At 42.1% G+C, this 19,855-nt stretch overlaps 1 protein-coding gene across 7 annotated transcripts in view; it reads left to right on the top strand.

Moving 5' to 3' along the window:
* LOC110533189 (lipopolysaccharide-responsive and beige-like anchor protein) overlaps positions 1-19,855 on the top strand; it is a 356,513-nt gene that overhangs the window by 179,807 nt on the left and 156,851 nt on the right. For 4 of the 7 annotated variants that reach the window (XM_090187619.1, XM_090187621.1, XM_090187620.1 and 1 more), the window contains exons 38-40: positions 9,236-9,360; positions 16,519-16,662; positions 19,109-19,245. In XM_090187619.1, the coding sequence (XP_090043745.1) occupies positions 9,236-9,360; positions 16,519-16,662; positions 19,109-19,245 (406 nt within the window). Of the gene's footprint in view, positions 1-9,235; positions 9,361-9,772; positions 9,791-16,518; positions 16,663-19,108; positions 19,246-19,855 lie in introns of all 7 variants that reach the window. The other 3 variants (XM_090187615.1, XM_090187618.1, XM_090187617.1) reach the window with 1 other exon arrangement.

Here is a 19,855-nt window from a genome sequence, read left to right on the forward strand (position 1 = left end):
GGGTAGAGGTCATCTGATTATGAGGATACCTCCGGTAATGGCTGAATTATGTTCAGCCCTGAAGGGTAGAGGTCATCTGATTATGAGGATACCTCCGGTAATGGCTGAATTATGTTCAGCCCTGAAGGGTAGAGGTCATCTGATTATGAGGATACCTCCGGTAATGGCTGAATTATGTTCAGCCCTGAAGGGTAGAGGTCATCTGATTATGAGGATACCTCCGGTAATGGCTGAATTATGTTCAGCCCTGAAGGGTAGAGGTCATCTGATTATGAGGATACCTCCGGTAATGGCTGAATTATGTTCAGCCCTGAAGGGTAGAGGTCATCTGATTATGAGGATACCTCCGGTAATGGCTGAATTATGTTCAGCCCTGAAGGGTAGAGGTCATCTGATTATGAGGATACCTCCGGTAATGGCTGAATTATGTTCAGCCCTGAAGGGTAGAGGTCATCTGATTATGAGGATACCTCCGGTAATGGCTGAATTATGTTCAGCCCTGAAGGGTAGAGGTCATCTGATTATGAGGATACCTCCGGTAATGGCTGAATTATGTTCAGCCCTGAAGGGTAGAGGTCATCTGATTATGAGGATACCTCCGGTAATGGCTGAATTATGTTCAGCCCTGAAGGGTAGAGGTCATCTGATTATGAGGATACCTCCGGTAATGGCTGAATTATGTTCAGCCCTGAAGGGTAGAGGTCATCTGATTATGAGGATACCTCCGGTAATGGCTGAATTATGTTCAGCCCTGAAGGGTAGAGGTCATCTGATTATGAGGATACCTCCGGTAATGGCTGAATTATGTTCAGCCCTGAAGGGTAGAGGTCATCTGATTATGAGGATACCTCCGGTAATGGCTGAATTATGTTCAGCCCTGAAGGGTAGAGGTCATCTGATTATGAGGATACCTCCGGTAATGGCTGAATTATGCAATTCTGCTGCAGTGGATATGGATGTCTTCATTACCTACCAGCAGTGACAGATGTGTGCATGTTGTCAAAACTAAGAAAGATGTGTGCATGTTGTCAAAACTAAGAAAATATGATGCTTTATCCAAAAGCACAGACTTGGTGACCGCATATATCATTTTTGTTGTGTTTTTGAAGGTGACATTGGTGTTTTAATATGGTGTGTTTGACTTTGGACATGGTGTTGTGGGTACTGAAGATGTATTGTGAATTGTAGATAGATTTGTACATATTCTAGTCGGTGGCATAAGAATATATTCTCTCTGTAAAATAGCACAATACACTTCTTTTGAAACGTATTTCAACAGATAAAAACACAGGGTGGTTTCCTAACAAACAAACCAACATTTTGGTTCATATTCCCCTCCTCTCTTTACACCCAGGCCTCTCTAAATCTCCGCACCTCCCCTGGAGGAAGAATATAATTAGGGTGTAATTTCCAGACCCTTTGTCGCAGAATTTACACTGAGCTTAATTGCTGCTAATTGGGGAGCGCGTGATACTTCGCCCATCGGTAATTAGGACCGTATTTCCATTTTTCATTTTGAGTATTTGTGTGTGTGTGTTGTTGCGCTATGTCTGCAGCCTCATGCATGGCCACCCCATGGGAGTGCTTTGATCTTAGCGAGCCCAGTGATGTTATGGAGAGGCAATATTATATTTCTCTCTCTTTCGCTCTCTCTCTCTTTCTCTCTCTATTTCTCTCTCTCTCTTCTCTTGTTTAGTTTTTGTTCTGTGCTCATAAGGAATTAGAGTAGTAATTACATGGAGGAGTGGTAGATGTGTGAAGGATATCAACGTGCTTATTGTAGTCAGGTGCCGTGAACTTAGTCATGTGATCTGAAAGACCTGCAGCTTTGAAGTTCCTCTCTGTTAATTCCTCAGGTGTGTTAATGTGGTCAAATGGCTTAGTACTTATATGTAGCATCTGTAAAAACACTTATCCCTGTTATGGTTTGGCGTAACCTTTTTGTTTTGATATGGATTCCAGGTTTTGATCTAAACTGTTTGGCGTATTCATCACTGTTTTATTTCTGATACCTTTCCATTCCCGTATCCAATCAGGGATTGGTCAACTGTAGCAGGGAATTCAAAATCATATTCAAAATGAGCAAATGAAATGGTCTGATCCTGTCATGAACAAAAAAGAAGGAGTGAAATCCCATCACGATGAAAGTCGTTTAGGAGTATAGATGGAGACGATAGCCTCCTCTGTGACCCTGAAGCTACCTTTGTCAAACACATAAACAACATTACAGCGACATTAGGGAGGCTGAATTAACATACACTGCTATTGAAATGGTGTGTGTAGTACACCTCATTTGACTAGGAAGGACATGCATTAATGCACGGGTACTGTAGAACCTCACTTACGGCTTAAGGCGAGCTTTAATCATGGCCATTTCCATAGCAAGGCGTTTGACCCCTCGTTTTAATTTGGCGCTGGCGCTGTGACTAGCTCCCACCGCTGACACCATTTGACAAAGAGGAAGGGGTTCTCTGGCGCCACAGTCATATGTATGACAAATCCTCAACCTATCCCCTCTCAGATTCTTATCAACTCATGGTTTATGCAAATCAAAAGAAATGATCTCGGCGATAGAGGCAACGTTTGAGCGATTTGAGGGGCTGCCAATGGGGCCCCTTTGCATTAATGAGAAAAAAAAGCAAAGTGAGAAATCCCACCTCCTCTGCGTATATGCAATCTCACTGACTGTACCCGAATGAGTCCCGTCTGAAGTTATAAATGACTGTTTGTCCTCAGCAAAGTGCTCTGTGTGTGATGTATGAAATACATGTTGCTGCTCTACGTACGGCTTCTAATGATAAAGGTCATAGAGGATCATTTGCATAATCTCTAGCCAAAGTGATCCCCCTTCCCACACAGTAATATTAATACTCACTCACTCACTCACTCACTCACTCACTCACTCACTCACTCACTCACTCACTCGTTCACTCACTCACTCACTCACTCACATTATTCACCAAAGTTCATTTCAGTATGTGCAAATTATCTAGCCTGGAAATCCTTGATGTTTCACTGTTTTGAATATCGTCCCCCCCCCCCCCCCCCTTTAACAAAAAAAAATTGCAAAGGCAACGCAAATAGTATTTAAGAGCTTGGGAAGTGCTTGGGCGACGCATCCTGCTCCTGTTTGGCGGGGTCTGATTGGATCTTGATGGATGACTATCGTTTGTCCTTGTCAGAAAAAGAACAATTTGGGCATTGAAATAAGAGTGCTATCAAAGTTTCAGTGGCTTCCAGAGAGAATCTATTACCATGTTTTAACTGCCTGTGTTTGAGGTTTGAGAGGGGGAGATAAGCGATATTGGCTCTCATACACAACGCCTTAAATTCCCATTTTATTTATTTGTCATAAATTAATTAATTGAGGTTAATGTCTTTGTCCTCTGTACTCCCATAGATAGCGTTTCAAAGTCGATGTATTTTCTCTGTTTTTGAGTGTACATTATTTGATCAAATAAGAATAAATCAACTAATCACGAACTGTTAGTGCACATGAATGTCAAACTTAAATCAATGTAATTGCATGCCATGGTATATTGATTGATTTAAGTGCTTAAATAGTATTCATTATATGTGAGTAGTGGCATTTTAGTCATTAACTGTCATTTCTTTGTCTCATTTATAAACATAAGTCAATAACTGCATGCTTATTCAGTATAATACAAGTTCATGAATGTATCATTTATTAAAGGCCCATTGTAGCCAAGAACGTGATTTTCCTGTGCCAATAACAGCTGGTTTTCAGTTTCCCACTCAGACCACTCCTAGAGAGTCCTAGCAAACTTCTTGATAAATGACTCTTTGCTAAGAAGCTATTTCTGTTTATTTTTGACCATTTTAATTTAAAACAATCACAGGAAGGTACTTCATTGTTACCCAGAAATGATTTGGTATTGAGATAAAAAAAAAAAAAATGGCTGCATTGAACCTTGGGTTTCTATGGTAACAAACATTTAAAACCATAAGTGGATATTATAAACGATGTTTTTTCTTCTATGGTGGGCCTCCATAAAATACCTATTTGAAGGACTAATGCTATTTGATGTTTTTTAAATAAGACACAGGCCTACAGCAAATGCATGTAGAAACAGTCCAAGGGTAGTGCATACTGAATAAGAAATTGGACAGCAGGAACAGCATATTTCCCATGGTTCCAGGCCTCTTTTCTTCGACCTACCCGGCGGACATATCAATGCACTTGTGTTCAGTACTAGGCCATACTTAGATACCCAGTCTCTTAGCTAGATGTCTCTGTGTGTAGTTTCCTCCCTGTTTACCCTGTGTTGTCCTCTGTGGCGATACACAGGAAGTCCCGGCTAGTGGACAGGCTACTGTTAGAGAACGTAGTCGTCTGTCCGTCTTCCACTCCTTCCAAAGCTCCAGCCAGTCTGTCTGTCTGTCCAACTAAGCGATTCATTAATCCTGGACTTCAAGCCAGCCGTCACAGAGCTGCCGATCACTGAACACTTGGCTACAATTAAACTCTTTGTTTATTATGTCACTCTCCCCATGCCAAGTCCAATTGGACCGTGTTCTGTTTTGATGCAAACAGACAATTTAGTTGGCTTTATAGTTCTAAAGGTTGTGTAAAACCTCTTTCCACAATCTGTTAATGCTATGGTGTTTTACTTTATTGCACATAGTGATATTTTTTGTGATTGCACCCATTTATTCATTAGTGAAAGCAACACAGACACACACACAAAAGGAGAGAGGCTGAGATCGTCTTCTAATGTTGGTAAACTTACATTTACTGCCACACAGGAAAAAAACAATTATATTTTATTACCTCACATAAATGTCTTATTGGCCCTTTCTCATCGGTCGTCAATGTGGTCTACATTAAACAGCATTTAGAGGGATCCAGCACTCTAAGTGCTCCTTAACACACACAAACATAGTTACACGCGTACATACACGTGTGTGTGTGTGTGTTTTAAAGTTTCTGTCTAAGACAACAGACGCTCCCCAGTAGTCTCTAATGAGCGAGGCCTTTATGAGTAAACTAATTACTAATTACACAAGTGGTTTGTGTAAAAGGCTGCAGCCTTTAGTCATTTTAATTGTTGTCATCTTGAAGAATGGGTGCTGCCGTTATTCTGCCAGCGCAGCCCGCCACACGATGGACGAGCTCTGAATGATTTATCATCTTTGTAGAAACTCTCTCAGCGTACACATGCACGGCGCGTGTCACATGGTTTTTCCCACCGTGGTACAGCGGCGTTCTCCGTGGGGGATTGATTGGCGACGGAGATGGCAAGGTACTGGGGTGGACGGCGGGCGGACGCCCATCCAAGACCCTTCATTAGGAACCTGGTTGTGGTGCCGTTCACGACACGGCCAGCGGTGGAGATCGTTCCATAACACTGCGACTAATTACTCCCCACTACCGAACACGTCCTCCCACTGATGGATGTGGAGGAAACCTCCTTGTAAGAGGATTGTGTGTGTGTGTGTGTGTGTGTGTGTGTGTGTGTGTGGTAGACACTGGCTTGATAATCATTTTCCTAGATGAATGCTGTGGGAGGCAGGATGATGAAGTGGTAATTAGGGAAGGGAGACTATCACACAGCAACAAGGCCTGGGCCCTTTGTGACAGGAGGGAAATCAGGTCCTGCACATTCTGTTTGCTGGATGGAGAGACACACACTCCAATGTCTCCTAACACATACACACACACACACATACACGCACAGGCATAACACACGCGCGCACACAGGCAAAACACAGACATAACACAACACACACAGACATAAAACACACACACAGGCATAACACACAGATATAACACACACACTTGTGGTCTCAAATGTATTCATGAAGTAGGTAGTCTAGCGGGTAAGAGCGTTGGGCCTGTAACCGAAAGGGGGCTGGTTCAAATCCCGAGCCGTCTCGGTGGAAAAATCTGTTGACGTGCCATTGAGCAAGGCACTTAACCCTATTTGCTCCTGTAAGTTGCTCTGGATAAGAACATCTCCTAAATGACTCAAATGTAAATGCTTTCCCTCTTTTCTGCTCGTGTGTATCCTCACACCCACGTTCACACTAAGCCCTCAACAAACAGGAGCGTTATTATATTGTGGGACCTTCTTAGTTTCTGCCCTGTGTTTCTGTTTCATTTCCTCTGAACACCAGAGAGGCACGTCCTCTCCATCTACTACTCCATCCCTCCTCCTTCCCTTCTTCTCTTCCACCGTTTCCTCATCACGTCTTCAAGCTCCTTAGTAGCGAAATACATTTTTAATGAGAGATCCTTGACATCTTCTCTTTGCTTATGTGCTTTAGAATGTTTGCCGGTAAAATATTTAATAGTTGTGCTGTCTGCTATTCCCCCTTGCGCCTCTTATAAACTGCCTCGGCTTTACACAAACACGGGAGCTGAAGACAGTTTCTTCCTCTATTTCTCTCCAGAAAAGACCAGAGGCTGAGAGAGAGAGAGAGAAAGAGGGGGCGATAGAGAGGAAAGGGAACGACAGAGAGATATGAAGATGCAGAGAGAGTGTGAGAGAGAGAAGGACAGAAAGAGAAGGATTTATTTTTCATTAATTCAGATAAATCAAGTAATTAATGGCTTTCATAAAACGTCTTAAAGCACCTGGCTCTAAATTGTATTTATTTTCTTGTGTAAAGCCCCTCCCCTTTTAGAGGCCCTGTGTAGTCATTGGTGTTGGCCTGAAGCTTTGTGGGGAGCCCCGGGCTCCTGACTGGAGCAGCTACAGCAGCTGTCAAGACCAGATCAAACAAACTAGCTCCAATATACACACACACGCGTGTACATGCATGCAAGACACGCGCGCACACACACACACGGACGTACAGACACACAAGTACACTCACACGTGTAATAGTGATGGGGGGGAATCAATAGTTACAAATCGGGATATTATTTTTGACGATGTATGTGGTATTGCTTTGACAATATCGCAATATAATTTGTGTGCTAGTTGGCTGTACCTGCTCCAAAACTCCAGGATTCTTCCCTCATAGCTTGTTCTCCATCTTGTTTTTAAAATAGGGAGCCAAGATGTTTTCAGCACTTTTATTACCATGACTGATCAAGACTCGTGTTCTCATGGCTCTCTCTCTTGTCTCTCTGCAGCAGACATATGGTGAGCAATATGTTTGGAACATCAAATCGCGATATAGAATTGTAATACATATCGGATTGGCACCTAAGTATCGTGATAATGTCGTATGGTGAGGTCCCTGGAAATTCCCAGCCCTAATGCATAACCATGTGCACACAGAAACACACACACATAGGGTTCTGGTTTTCCCTCGTTCCTCCGCTGACACTGATACACACATGCCACTCCACCTCACCAAGGTCTGATGTCAACACTCATTTGGTGTTCAAGCTATAAATGTGTTTGACTATATGTTCCAGTGTTGTGCTATTGTTTCCTCTTTTCCCTACAGCGTTTCCTCTTCCCCTCACCGTTCTCATGTGGATTACGTTCTCTTGCTGTTTAGACTTTTTTTTTTCAACTCTGCAACCCCCTTCATTTTGATATTGTACGTTGTTGGTTTAAAATACTGTATATGCAGACAGCCAGTGAAATATCAGGACATAAAAGAGCTGTCTGTCTAGAGGCTGCTACCTGGTGCCATCGTCCTGATTTATATAGCCAGGTGGAATGGGCCAGGTGGAATAGACCCTGTTACACCAGAACACTTCTCCCGTAGCACCACGGACGTACTGACTTACAGCGCATTCAGAAACTATTCAGACCCCGAGACTTTTTCCACACGTTACGGCCTTATTCTAAAATTGATTAAATAGTTTTTCTCCCCCTCATCAGTCTACACACAATACCCATAATGACAAAGCAAAAACAGGTTTTTAGACATTTTTGCAAATGTATTACGATAAGAAAAAAAATCTTATTTACATAAGTATTCAGACCCATGAGACTCAAAATTGTTGCGCACGAATACTTCTTCACCCTTCTGACGCAGCACCTTCTGACGCAGCACCTTGGGTTTCCAGATTTCTATCTCACCATGCTTCTATAAATCACTACACTGAGAGCTGTTTAGAGGCTGAAGCCATACACCAACCCTAATGCAACCTTAAGAATAACCCAAATACACACCTGCACATGTCTTACACCACTTGTTTTTCTCAGTGCTTTAATAGTAAATTGAATGTATGAACCCAGCTCATAGGTGAAGAAGGGAAGTGTCTGGCCTCCGTTCCACTCTACTGAGTTAGAGGGATTATGTTGTGTTCTTCCGTTGTGTTTTCATTTCTAAATGCCGAACACATTCCCTCATAATACGCGCAATATGGAACACATTTGGCGTAATTTAGTTTGACAAATTACCAGCTATTTCTTCTCGAGCAGTAAATTAGTTATTTAGATTAGGCAAGCTTTTTTCAATAGGGGTGGGTGGAGAAAATACACCTCACTAATGTTGGAAAGAAATGTATTTCCTCCATATGCTGTGTGTGATAAAGAAAAGTAATTAATATTTTAAAATATATTTTAAATGAAATCCCTTTTGAGTTTTAATATTTTATTGCCTATATGTACACAACACAATGCTGTGTAGTGGTTGTGACTCTTCATTAAAAGTTAACACTTTCCAAGTCCCTGAGATTGGTTATGTGTCCAAAATGGCACCCTGTTCCATATTTAGTGCACTACTTTTGACCAGGACCCATAGGGAATAGGGTGCTGTTTGGGACACGATTTTAGTCTGAATGATTTACTACTGACCAGGCCTGGGTAAAGGAGGAGGTGCAAATTGGGAAGAAAAATGACGGCCTGTGGACATTGATTAATATTGGTAATGCCATCCCCCTCTCCCGCTTCCCTGTTTTTGTAATGGTGTTTTGGGACCGGCCCGGGCACCCGCCTGCTACCCGGGTAGAGAGGCTAGAGCCGAGGTGCCCTGCTGGGTCCCAAATGAGCCTGGAATGGGAGCACATCGGAGTGTGGGGGAAACTGATCACTCTGTCAGCTGCTCATTCCACCATAATGTATTTAGTGCTCGTTTCACGAGAGAGAGAATATTGTTATTTTCAAGGTCAGGGTTTTAGGTAGTCTATCTACTGTGTTCTATTTGTTGTGGTGTTGGGGGAAAAAAGAAGATACCCAGCATAGCAAAACAAGGCTGTCTTTATGCTGCTGCTGGCCTCGCTACTCTGCACTGTGATTGGGGCTATAGGCTACCACCACGCTGTTCTGTAATTGCTAACACATGTGCTACCTCTGTTCCCCTGCAGCCGTCCTCGGGAGTTCTGGCGCCTCGACTACTGGGAGGATGACTTGAGGCGGCGCCGACGCTTCGTCAGGAACCCCTTCGGATCCACTCACTCAAAGGCCACGCTCAAAGCTGCAGCCGAACACGGTCAGTCAGCCCTCCTCGCTCAATACCCAGCGTCCTTTGCTCAAACCCTCTGTGAGTGTCTGTGCCCGCCTGTGACAGCAGGTCCACGGCAATAATAATAAGCACTACAGTTGCCATAAGTGTTTTATTGTACCACAAGAAACAGTAAAAACAATAAGAAACAGCACACCCTCATTTGAATTAAATAGTTCACACAGTTAACTGCCTAACCTGCATCCCCATTAGTGTTAGCTATGTTAGTACGCAGTGTTCCAATAGGCCCTCACACACTCACATCCTGTCCCTTCCTGGATCCCAAAACTTTTACTTAGAATTTCTCCCCTTTGAGTTATTTAATGTCTGAGTTGGCATGAACCTTCAGTGGGAGCAATGTGAAATGTTTGTTTCCTTTTTCTTTCCTTTTGCATGACAGTGGTGCCTGGCATTAATGGTAAGTAATATGTCAAGCCTCCCTGACTCCACCAAGCCCTTTGGTTGGTCTTCTCCCCATTTTCCCATGATGCATTATCATTTGACTTGTTGATAGAAAGCAGCAGTTGGGATCTTCCGTTCTTTCCATCTTCATTTTTCTCTTGAATATTTAATTTGACACCAAGTATAGCAGCAATTAAAATAACATGGGCTCACTAATTTAAAGGGGGGAATGTTGATTTCAGCTAGGTAGGAAAGTATTGTAGCTGTACAATGATATGAATATAAATCATTTGAATCCCAGTCGGTATCCCACCTCAACTACCTTTGTTCCATGTTACTTTTCCTGCTTTAAATTCCCAATCATGGCATCATGTACAAAATGTCCATCTCAGGGGATGACTTGTACTTGATTTGATGAAAAAAAGAACCCTGAAGCTATAGTGCCAGAATCACATGCGTTCAGTTTGATCAGCTCAGAGATGTCATTATGTTCCTAAAGAGAGCCAGGTGAGGAGGACCAACGGTGTTGATGCCCATTTAACAAACCTGCCTCTTTATGATGTCAAATCTTAATTGGCTAAAGGTCAGCAAACAAAGATACATTAACTTTCCCGGGAATAATTAGGTGTTTCTTTGAAGGTGGATATTATATGAGGGCTAATTAGTTTAGGTGTAATTAATCATTTTGGAAATATCAGGACTATTAATTACACAGTACGTCTTGTTTGTGTGTGTTGCAGAGAGAAACCCAAACTAGCTTGGTTGCTCTTGACCAATATCTCAACAGTACCATGTGGTAAAAGCAAGTCAAGGATCGTGTTCTGTTTAAAAGGAAACGGTGACATCAATATTACCTAGAAGACAGAAGTATCGATAAAACCAACAGTATTGATGTCCTTTTACCTCCAGGACTGGAATTGGGTTTGAATTGATCCTTTCGTTTCCCTGGACTTGCTTTAAAAACCACAGGTGCAGATTCTGTTTTTAAGGCGTTTATGTAAAGTGTTAAACTCCGATTTCTGTTGAACTTCCTATGAGGACAACTAAACCAAAGTGAACCAACAGTTGAATAGTCACCGTCTCATTCTTAGCGATAACTAGGTTGGAGGAAACGTAGAATCCATTAACCACATTGGCCGTAGGACACATGTTCTCTAGCGTTCGAGTAGGAGGGACGTTTTCCCTGGAGTAGGCCCTAATCCCTAGTTTCTGCTAAAACGTTATCCTGCATATCTTGGATATTAACTAGGGAGCAACGTACACTACTATTTTCACACCACTAAGCCAGGCTGTGCTGGGCTGGCCTGGTTGCTGCAACCATGCTGGAATATACAACGTGAAAAGGGAATGTCCGACCCAGCACAGTACGGTTTTGGTCGGCACAGTGTGAAGAAGGGTTTTAGTCATCTACCACATTCATTGACCAAGTAGGAGCAGGAGTCCCCAGAGTAGAGCCTAATCCCTAGTTTCTGCTAAAACACTAAAGACCGTATTCCCAGTCACACCAGGGTTAGTGATCAGGGCCGTGCCTGTCTAGGCCTGTTGGTTTTTACCGGCTTAACCTATTGCACTCCATAATAACGGCCTGTTTCTGGCCCGAAAATGTCTCCAATATGTCACAGGGATGGAGGTAGTCTCCCCCCCCCCAAAAAAAAAGGTGACATCAGTCCTCTTGACAAACGGCCCCCGTGACAGAAGTCAATAAGAATGTGATCTAAAAGCAATAAGCGTCTGGCAATCTCAGCATCCTCGTGGGCCCGGCGGGGACCGGGGACGGGCGTAATGTCTGTGGTGTGGAAATGCAGCTGGAGGGTGGAGGGGCCTGAGGACCACTGGTCCTTCTCTCTGTTACTCTGATACTCTCTTTTTCTCTCTGTTACTTTCTCATTCTCACTCTCTCTCTCGCTCTCTTTCTCTCTCGCTCTCTTTCTCTCTCTAGGTTTTTCTCTTTCTCTCTTTTCTCTTTGTGTGTCTCCCTAATTCTCTTTTTGCTTTTCTCTCATTCTCTTTCCCTTCATCCCTTTATGTTAGATTGTTTCAAATCATCAGAGTTTATTTGGTCACGAACACAGGATACAGCAGGTGTAAACAGTGGTGCTTGCTGACGTGCTCTCCCTCAACAATGAATGTTGAGTAGGAGCTCGACACAAGGCCACGTCTGTTGGCGCCATCTTACAATTTTAGTGCAATGAAGAACTGATTACGAAGGCATATGATCGTTGAAGCGTCAGTTGGTGACTTGTAATTGTTCTCCCCTCTCCATCACTCTTACTCACTGCTCTAGTAGGGGGCATCATCAGTAAGTCAATATAAAACATGCTCTGGATATATTCAACACCAACACATATTCTGACATATAGGGTGTTTTGCTTTCAAAGTCACTACTGTAGTAAAAATAGCTACCAGCCAGTCTTGGTAATACCTCTACAGAGTATTGTCCTGTTATTTGCGTATGCACACACACACACACACACACACACACGCTACCCTGCTGCATTTGGGGGAAAGAACATATCATTAAAATATCTCTTTGACTTGAGGCCTGACTGCGGCGTCCATTTTCTGATGTAACCTTTCTTGTTTTCATCGACCCGACATTTGTAACGGATGTTGAGCGCAAGGCGAGAGTGCAGTCGTGAGTTGTCAAACAGGGAACAGAGGTCATATCTGGCTGTAATTATTCTGATCCCATGAAACAGGGAAAATAGAGAGAAAACCCTCCTCTTTCCCCAAACAAAACATTTAGTGCATGATCACGTCTGCATTTAACATTTATTTCCAGCTACAAGAGTGATGGCAACGCTTTCCAAGTCATGAAAACACGCTCAAGAATAGAAATTAGACATATTTAACCGGTAAGAGAATTTAAAAAAAACATTTGGGGAATTTAAAAAGTATTGTTTTCCTGTCAACTTATTTAGCAAAAAAAGTGCATTGCTTGTTTTACAAAGTATAAGTAAACCCTTTCCTAAATGGCATCTTTTTTATGTAAGATATGTAGGAGGAAAACATTCCTGTATTTAGGCCATGGACAATCCTTAGATTCTATACAACTGTGATCATTCATAACCAGCCAAGAACCTTGAGGACCATTTCCACTCTGAGCGCCCCAGCCGGCCTGCAGACGTGTGGCAGTCAGGCTGGTTGGGTCGGTGAGGGGGCTAGTTATGTATTTATGGCTGGAAAGAGACATCCTTTCTGGGGATTGATTTGGTCCTGCCCTGGGTGAAGGGAGGGCTATGGAGGGAGGCTGGAGGAGAGGTGGCTGGCAGAGTAAATACTTGAAGACTAATGTCTCTGTTCAGCAGATCAATACTCGCCTCATGACTCCAGCTCCTGGCCATGGTCTCGTTAAAAACACATTTGTTAATTCTGACAATTTAATTGCTCTTGACCAAGCATGCCTTGAGCTTTAGTAATGTAAGCATATGAATTAGCATTTTGAACCTCTGGCAATAGGGAAATGATCTGGGCCTCAACGTAGCATGTCTTTAGTATAGCGTGAACGTAGCAATTGAATTTTGAACCTCTGGATAGAGAAACAATGGGGCCTGAATGTGTAATGTAGGCAGATTTTATTCACGTTTGTGCCCCCTGTTCCATCTCAATGAATGGTTTAGGTGACATGACCTGATGGGTATTTTGTTTATGTGGCATTCCGGCTTCTTTCAGACACGTTTGTGTTGTCGCTTGTTATATGTTGTAAAATGTGTATGTGTTTTATTCAGAATTATTTGTCAAGGATTTATAATACATCCACAAAACGCCAGACATTCACACTCTCACTGAGACTTCATATTTAAGCATTAAGGTCTGAGGGGGTGTGGTATATGACCAATATACCACGGCTAACCGCTGTTCTTAAGCAGAACGCAACGCGGACTGCCTGGATACAGCCCTTAGACGTAGTACATTGACCTTATACCACAACCCTCGGAGGTGCATGTAGAATGTGTTAGTCTTTGAATATTTTGCTAAGACATCGCCTAATATCCATTGCGTTTTTTTTTTTATGAAATGTTTCGACTTTGTACTGCCTTTTAGTTTTTACTGTGCTTTGGTTGTTTCACTTTTAAGTTGAAATGGCGTTAAATTGATTTTAATTGTTTGATACACACTCCCACATTTGATCATAAACCCACACATGCATTCAGAACACTTCTCTGTACATATATCAAAAATATACATCATATCAATTATGTTTTCAAGAATACTATATTTTATCTTATGTCGTTATGTAATATTGGGATACATGTATCAGAAGTATAATCTAATAATAAGAGTTTTTATTTTCTTAACTTCTCCTGGCTGTTTATTTTGACTTACAAAGTAGTTTCGAAAGCAGCACAATGTTTGTAGAATTGTATTTGCACACAATAGACAATCTAACATGACCAATTCTGATAATACTATTCACGACTAACAAGTAAATCATTCACAGCCTATCAGTAACATTTATTGGCGAACTAGTAAGTTGATATAGTAGCAGTAGTTGTCACAGTAGTGTTTTCTTCTTCTTTAGTTGTAAACACAACCCAAGACCCTTCCACATCCATATGCTAGTGTGTTGAGTATTGTGGTCTTCCCAGGGTGAGACTTAGTGAGCATGTTTATGACAGAATGTACAGAAGTTCAAATACACATGTCTGCCTTTTTCATCTCACTGCTGTCAGTGAGAGAAAGTCGTCCCGGCCCATCGGTCTGTCCAGTCAGTTCACTTGGACGGTGTGAATATACTATACTATTGTAGCATGTGGTATGTATTAGAGATCTGGTAGTCATTTCAGTGCCGCTAACTAAAGAATCCTCCGGGGAGACTTAATTACAGGAAGACCAGTCTAAATATCATTGAGCTGCATATTTTCCATGACATGAGATTTCTCAGCTCTCTTAGACTCGCTCTCTCTCAGCTCCCGGTCTCTCACTCTGCTCTCTCTCTCAGCTCTCTCTCTCGCTTTCTCTCAGCTCTCTTTCTCTCTCAACTCTCTCTCTCGCTTTCTCTCAGCTCTCTTTCTCTCTCGCTCTCTCTCAGCTCCCTGTCTCTCAGCTCTCTGCTCTCTTTCTCTCAGCTCTCTTTCGCTCTCTGTCTCTCTGCTCACTCAGCTCTCTCTCTTGCTCTCTCAGCTCTCTTGTTCTCTCAGCTCTCTTTCTCTCTCAGCTCTCTTTCTCTCTCAGCTTTCTCTCTTTCTCTCCCAGGTCTCTCTCTTTTGTTTGTTCTCACTCTGCTCTCTCTCAGCAGTTTTGGAGTCCATATATTATAGTTTGTGATGTTGAGAAAAATGCTAATTATCTTAGGGTCTAACCCCGTCAGGTGATGCTGCTCAGAGAGATTGGAGGGGCCACTGGGTCACTGTCCAGTGGTTGTGTAGTGGAGTGCAAAGAAACCATTTTGAGTGTAACACACACACTCTCTTTCTTTCTCTCTCTCTCTCTCACACACACACACACACACCAAGGGCCTGCATGATGAGGGTTCTGTAAATGTTTGCAGATTACTGTTTCTCTTAAATCCTTTTGGACCTCAAGTCATGTTAAGTAGAAATAAAAAGGAAAGGCAGTAAGCTTTGGAGGCTCTTTTGCTTTGTTGTAATATCTTTGGCTCGTTTCTGGATATTGGGTTTGACCAGAATCATTTTTTTGTTTTGATGACTTGTAAGGGCACAGCACAGGCAAATGGTGGTTTTTAACAATGCATTTTATATTTTCTTATCAGTACATTTTATACTTTACATACAATGTTGTAAATCTGCATTAGAAATACACTGAAATACACTTATTGCCTGGGTATCAATTAAATAAAACAATTGGATTTTAACTATTAGATTAGTGCCATTCAGGTTAAACAGTAAACACAAGTCGATACAATGTCGCGCTTTGACATTGTAACCTCACTCCCGTTGCCATATGGGTATTGCTAGCCTACGTTGGCACAACGCCATCGGAAAATAGCTTTATGAGATAAGATGAGAGTCCGATTTGTTAACGTAACCTTTCATGTTCACAATAACCCCGAAGGCTCCCAAGAGTCATTGCTAGTGTTCCAGCTGGGTTTATGGCTCTATGATAACTTGACAAATGTTACAATAATATATGAAAATTGCATGAAGTTCCACTTAAAATTGTTGCCAGTTTTCTATCATGGTTTTATAAACTAGTTTTGATGTTTACATCAGCTTGCAGCATCTTTATGTTGATGTTATTTTTCGCATGGAGTTTTTTCATTGTACTAAGAATCATATTAGCATTAGATCCGTGTTGCATCTGAATGTGCACTTGAGTTATAAACTATTAATTTATGTCATAATTATAGCATTATTCCATTTTTATCAGACTTATTCATGCTATTTTGTCAAATCTTAAAATACTTTTGACCAATTTAATTTCGAATCCATTCTGGAATCTAATGGCAAAATTCTGGCAAAATAGACAACTCAACTCAATGAATATTTATATTGACATTTGACTATTCACTTTACTTTCGTTGTACGAATTATTGATCAATTAAATATGCTACAATATGAATAGATTATATAGCCTTGCATTTTCAGTAATCTTTTTAATTCAACATCTGTCATACCTGTGATATAGTAAACTATCATTAAATATAGCCCAGAATAGCAGCGTATTTTTTGTCTATATATTTCAAACGTTTCTTGTTAGGATACTAACCTCTGTACAGAAAAGTCACTTGGTAAAAACACAATTACGTTTGGATGGCGGTTTAAAATGCTTTTCTTCTTTCAGCTCCGGAGGAAGATATCCTCAAAGGCAAACAGTCAATCAGAAGTCACGCGATGGGAAATCAGAACTCTGAGAGTGAGATATTGTTGGATGGCGACGATGACACTCTATCATCCTTGGAGGAGAAGGAATTGGAGAACCTAACAGGTAACGCATGCAGCTCCATCCGTTTTCATGTCCCAGCGCGCATCATCTAGAGGGGGCTGGGTACGCACGTTAGTTGAATTCTCCCCCTCCCGCCTTTACAGCGTCTCCATTGCTAACGCACGCGGGTGCTGCTACGGGTACTTTGAGGCGCGCATGCAGGATAACGGGGCTCCCGAACGGTTAAGAAGGGGGGATAACCTCCCCAGCGCCTCCCATTACCCCTGGAGTCTCATGATGTTTTGTGATGCTCTGGCTTTGTGGGAGTAGAGGATAATAACACACACAAACATGTCCTATTGGCGCTTGTTTACAAGTTCACATCTTTCAAAGCAAAGCTCATTTTTGTTTGTAATGAAATTATAGTACAAAAGTACCAACACGCTTGTGTAATATGATTCATAGTTAGCTTTTGACACAGTAATTATTACATTTTTTTTTTAAATAATCGAGAGGTTGAGAATAGGCCTATATTTGTAGAAGTGAACTGTGCATTTTGTCTTAATGTTTTTGGCCTCGAGGTTCATTTCTATTTTGGGGCCTACCTCGGACTTCCTTTATGTTAAATGTTAAATGAAAACCGCAAATTTGTACTCGTGACAAGTGCGATATTTTGATACATGCGTCCCATGTGGGCCTATTTTATGATTGGGCATAGCGTATAGGTGCACTAGCTAAACGGTATTATTTTCACATTTTAGAATAGCACTATGGACCTTAAACATGTTCTGTGTCTTTAGTTGTTTATGATTGCTCTAAATGTGCAGTTTTCCTATATGAATCCATGTCGAATAAATAGTATAGGCTGAGATCAAAAGGACTATAGGCTTTGTCGTTAACAAGACTCAAACACATAAAATGATGTTGCTGTCCAATTTCTTATCCACTTTAAATCCATTATCTCACACCCATATTGATGTAAATGTGGCTCCCTATACCTGGAACTCCTATAGGCCTATTAGTTATGTTACTAATCGGATTGCATCCTATATAATCCTCAATTTCCCCACATCATGGCTTTCCACTATAACTTGTTCACCCACTGTAGACTAATATAAATGCGCTCAGAGCGCAATTATATGAAAGCACAACGCCCACGGTGACAATAGGGTTAAGGGGAGATTCCATGCATAATAAAGTGACATGGATTCTGAAATGAAGTGGAAATTGTCATGTGGGTCTCCTACTCCTCTGACTAGACAGACAGACAGACAGACAGGACGCAGCGTCCCAGTACAGGCAGCTGTCTGTCGGAACAACACCAGGTGTAATTGAATGTCTCCATGGCAGTGATTGAAAAATGTTATTTCGCGCCCGGATTACATGCTAATGCTCACAATGCTCGGAGGGCTAGGGGGGAGGGAGGGGTGACGGCAACAAATGAACATATCTGTTTATTCCATAGCCATCCGTTTCGGAAAGACGTGGGTGCTTTGGGGAAATCAAGCCTGGCTCTGAAGCCCCTTTCTGCCGCGCGGCACATCTGCAAATACAATGCTTCTGCACACGTGGAGCGCGGGGCAGGAGCGGCAAGAGCTTACACGTTGCTCCCTCGAGCGGCCTTCTCATTGTCATACTGGCATAAATTAAGATTGATGAGAGATTAAACAGATGTAGCACCAGCCCGCAATCAATGGGGCCTGATTGACAGCTGATTCTATTTTTTGACAAAGCTGGTCTGTCTTGGGTTACGCAGATGCTGATATTTTATTTTACCCAGCGGGTCAAACCACCTCTCCCTCCCTGTAGTCTAAAGAGGAACTGTTCAGATCATGGTGATTCTGGTTTCAGTGCTTACAAACACGCTATATTATATCTAACTCGATCTAGCAAGGAAATTAGGTCTAATAATAATGCTAATAATAATTGTAAAATGTAAAATTGCATTCTTAATTTACACAAATAATTGTCATGCAGGTTTAAGCTAGAAATTATACAATTGAGAATCAGATGTATTTTTCTTCTTGACCTCGCATCTGATAGATAGGCCTATACAACCGACCCATCGCCTTGAGCAGGGCTCCCCACCCTCTTCCTGGAGATCTACTGTCCTGTAGGTTCAGTCCAACCCTAATTTAGCGTATCTGATTCCGCTAGTTAAGGTCTTGTTGAGCAGCTAATTAGTAGAATCGGGTGTGTTAGATTAGGGTTGGACTGAAACCCCACAGGACGGTAGATCTCCGGGAAGAGGGTCGGCAGCCCTGGCCTAGAGCAAATATTTTCCCGCATTAAAAATGCATATGTGGACTTCTCTATATTGTTATGGTATTTTCACGGAGACAAAAAGAGCCATCAAAGTCAGTGCGTGCCCTTGTTGAGTTTATATGTTTACTTTTACACGCTGTTGCCCTTTGAAAAAAACTCTCGTTTTCTCGAGGAGGGGCAGGGGGTGATTTTTGTAAAGCGGGCTAATGTTTGCTTTCTGGCCCGTGCCGTGTCTGTCTCCTAGGCCCTGTAAACATGAGCACTAGCGCTCAGCTGGTCGCCCCGGCGGTTGTGGTGAAAGGAACGCTGTCCATCACTGCGTCTGAACTCTACTTCGAGGTGGATGAAGATGAGGCCAGCTTTAAGACGATCGATCCAAAGGTAAGAGAAGGGCTTTAACTTCCATTGATCCAAAGCAGGCCCTCCCGCCATTCTGTAAATACTGCTTTCAAAATGTCTCAGGCCTTTCTCTCAGTCCTTCCCTGACCCCAGCACATCAAAGTCATGCTTTTCTACAGCCTAATTGCTTTGTAAAGCCTTTATAATAATTTAGTAAATAACTCCAACCATGAACATGCGTAGACTAAAAGCCTTTAGGCTATTGCATGACGACTGTAAGCAGCCTCGACTTCTGCGATCATCATCAGGTCAAATAATTATTGAATAATCCAAATGTAGATCGCTATAATTGAGATTATAACAACCGTATAGGCTATGATGCTGTTATGTGGTGTGTTATGTGGTGTGTGTATTTGCGTCGTGAAAGTGAACATTAAGCTATAGCTTCACTCGTGCTTGAATTGCATTGGTTTAGTGGGCTACGTCATTGACAACATCACGTCTCTCTGAAAACGGGTGTTTGCGCTGCAGAATCGATACACAAAGGCCTCAGAGCCTGCAGAAGCACCACAAGCAAACGTTTGAAAAATAAGTTAGTCTATCGCACATCATAATACAATGTGCCTGATACAGAGAGAAGACTAGGCCTGCT

This window comes from Oncorhynchus mykiss, chromosome 10 (genome assembly GCF_057628025.1).
Source record: "Oncorhynchus mykiss isolate SJ-2025 chromosome 10, ASM5762802v1, whole genome shotgun sequence".
In the NCBI taxonomy this organism is placed as follows: domain Eukaryota; kingdom Metazoa; phylum Chordata; class Actinopteri; order Salmoniformes; family Salmonidae; genus Oncorhynchus; species Oncorhynchus mykiss.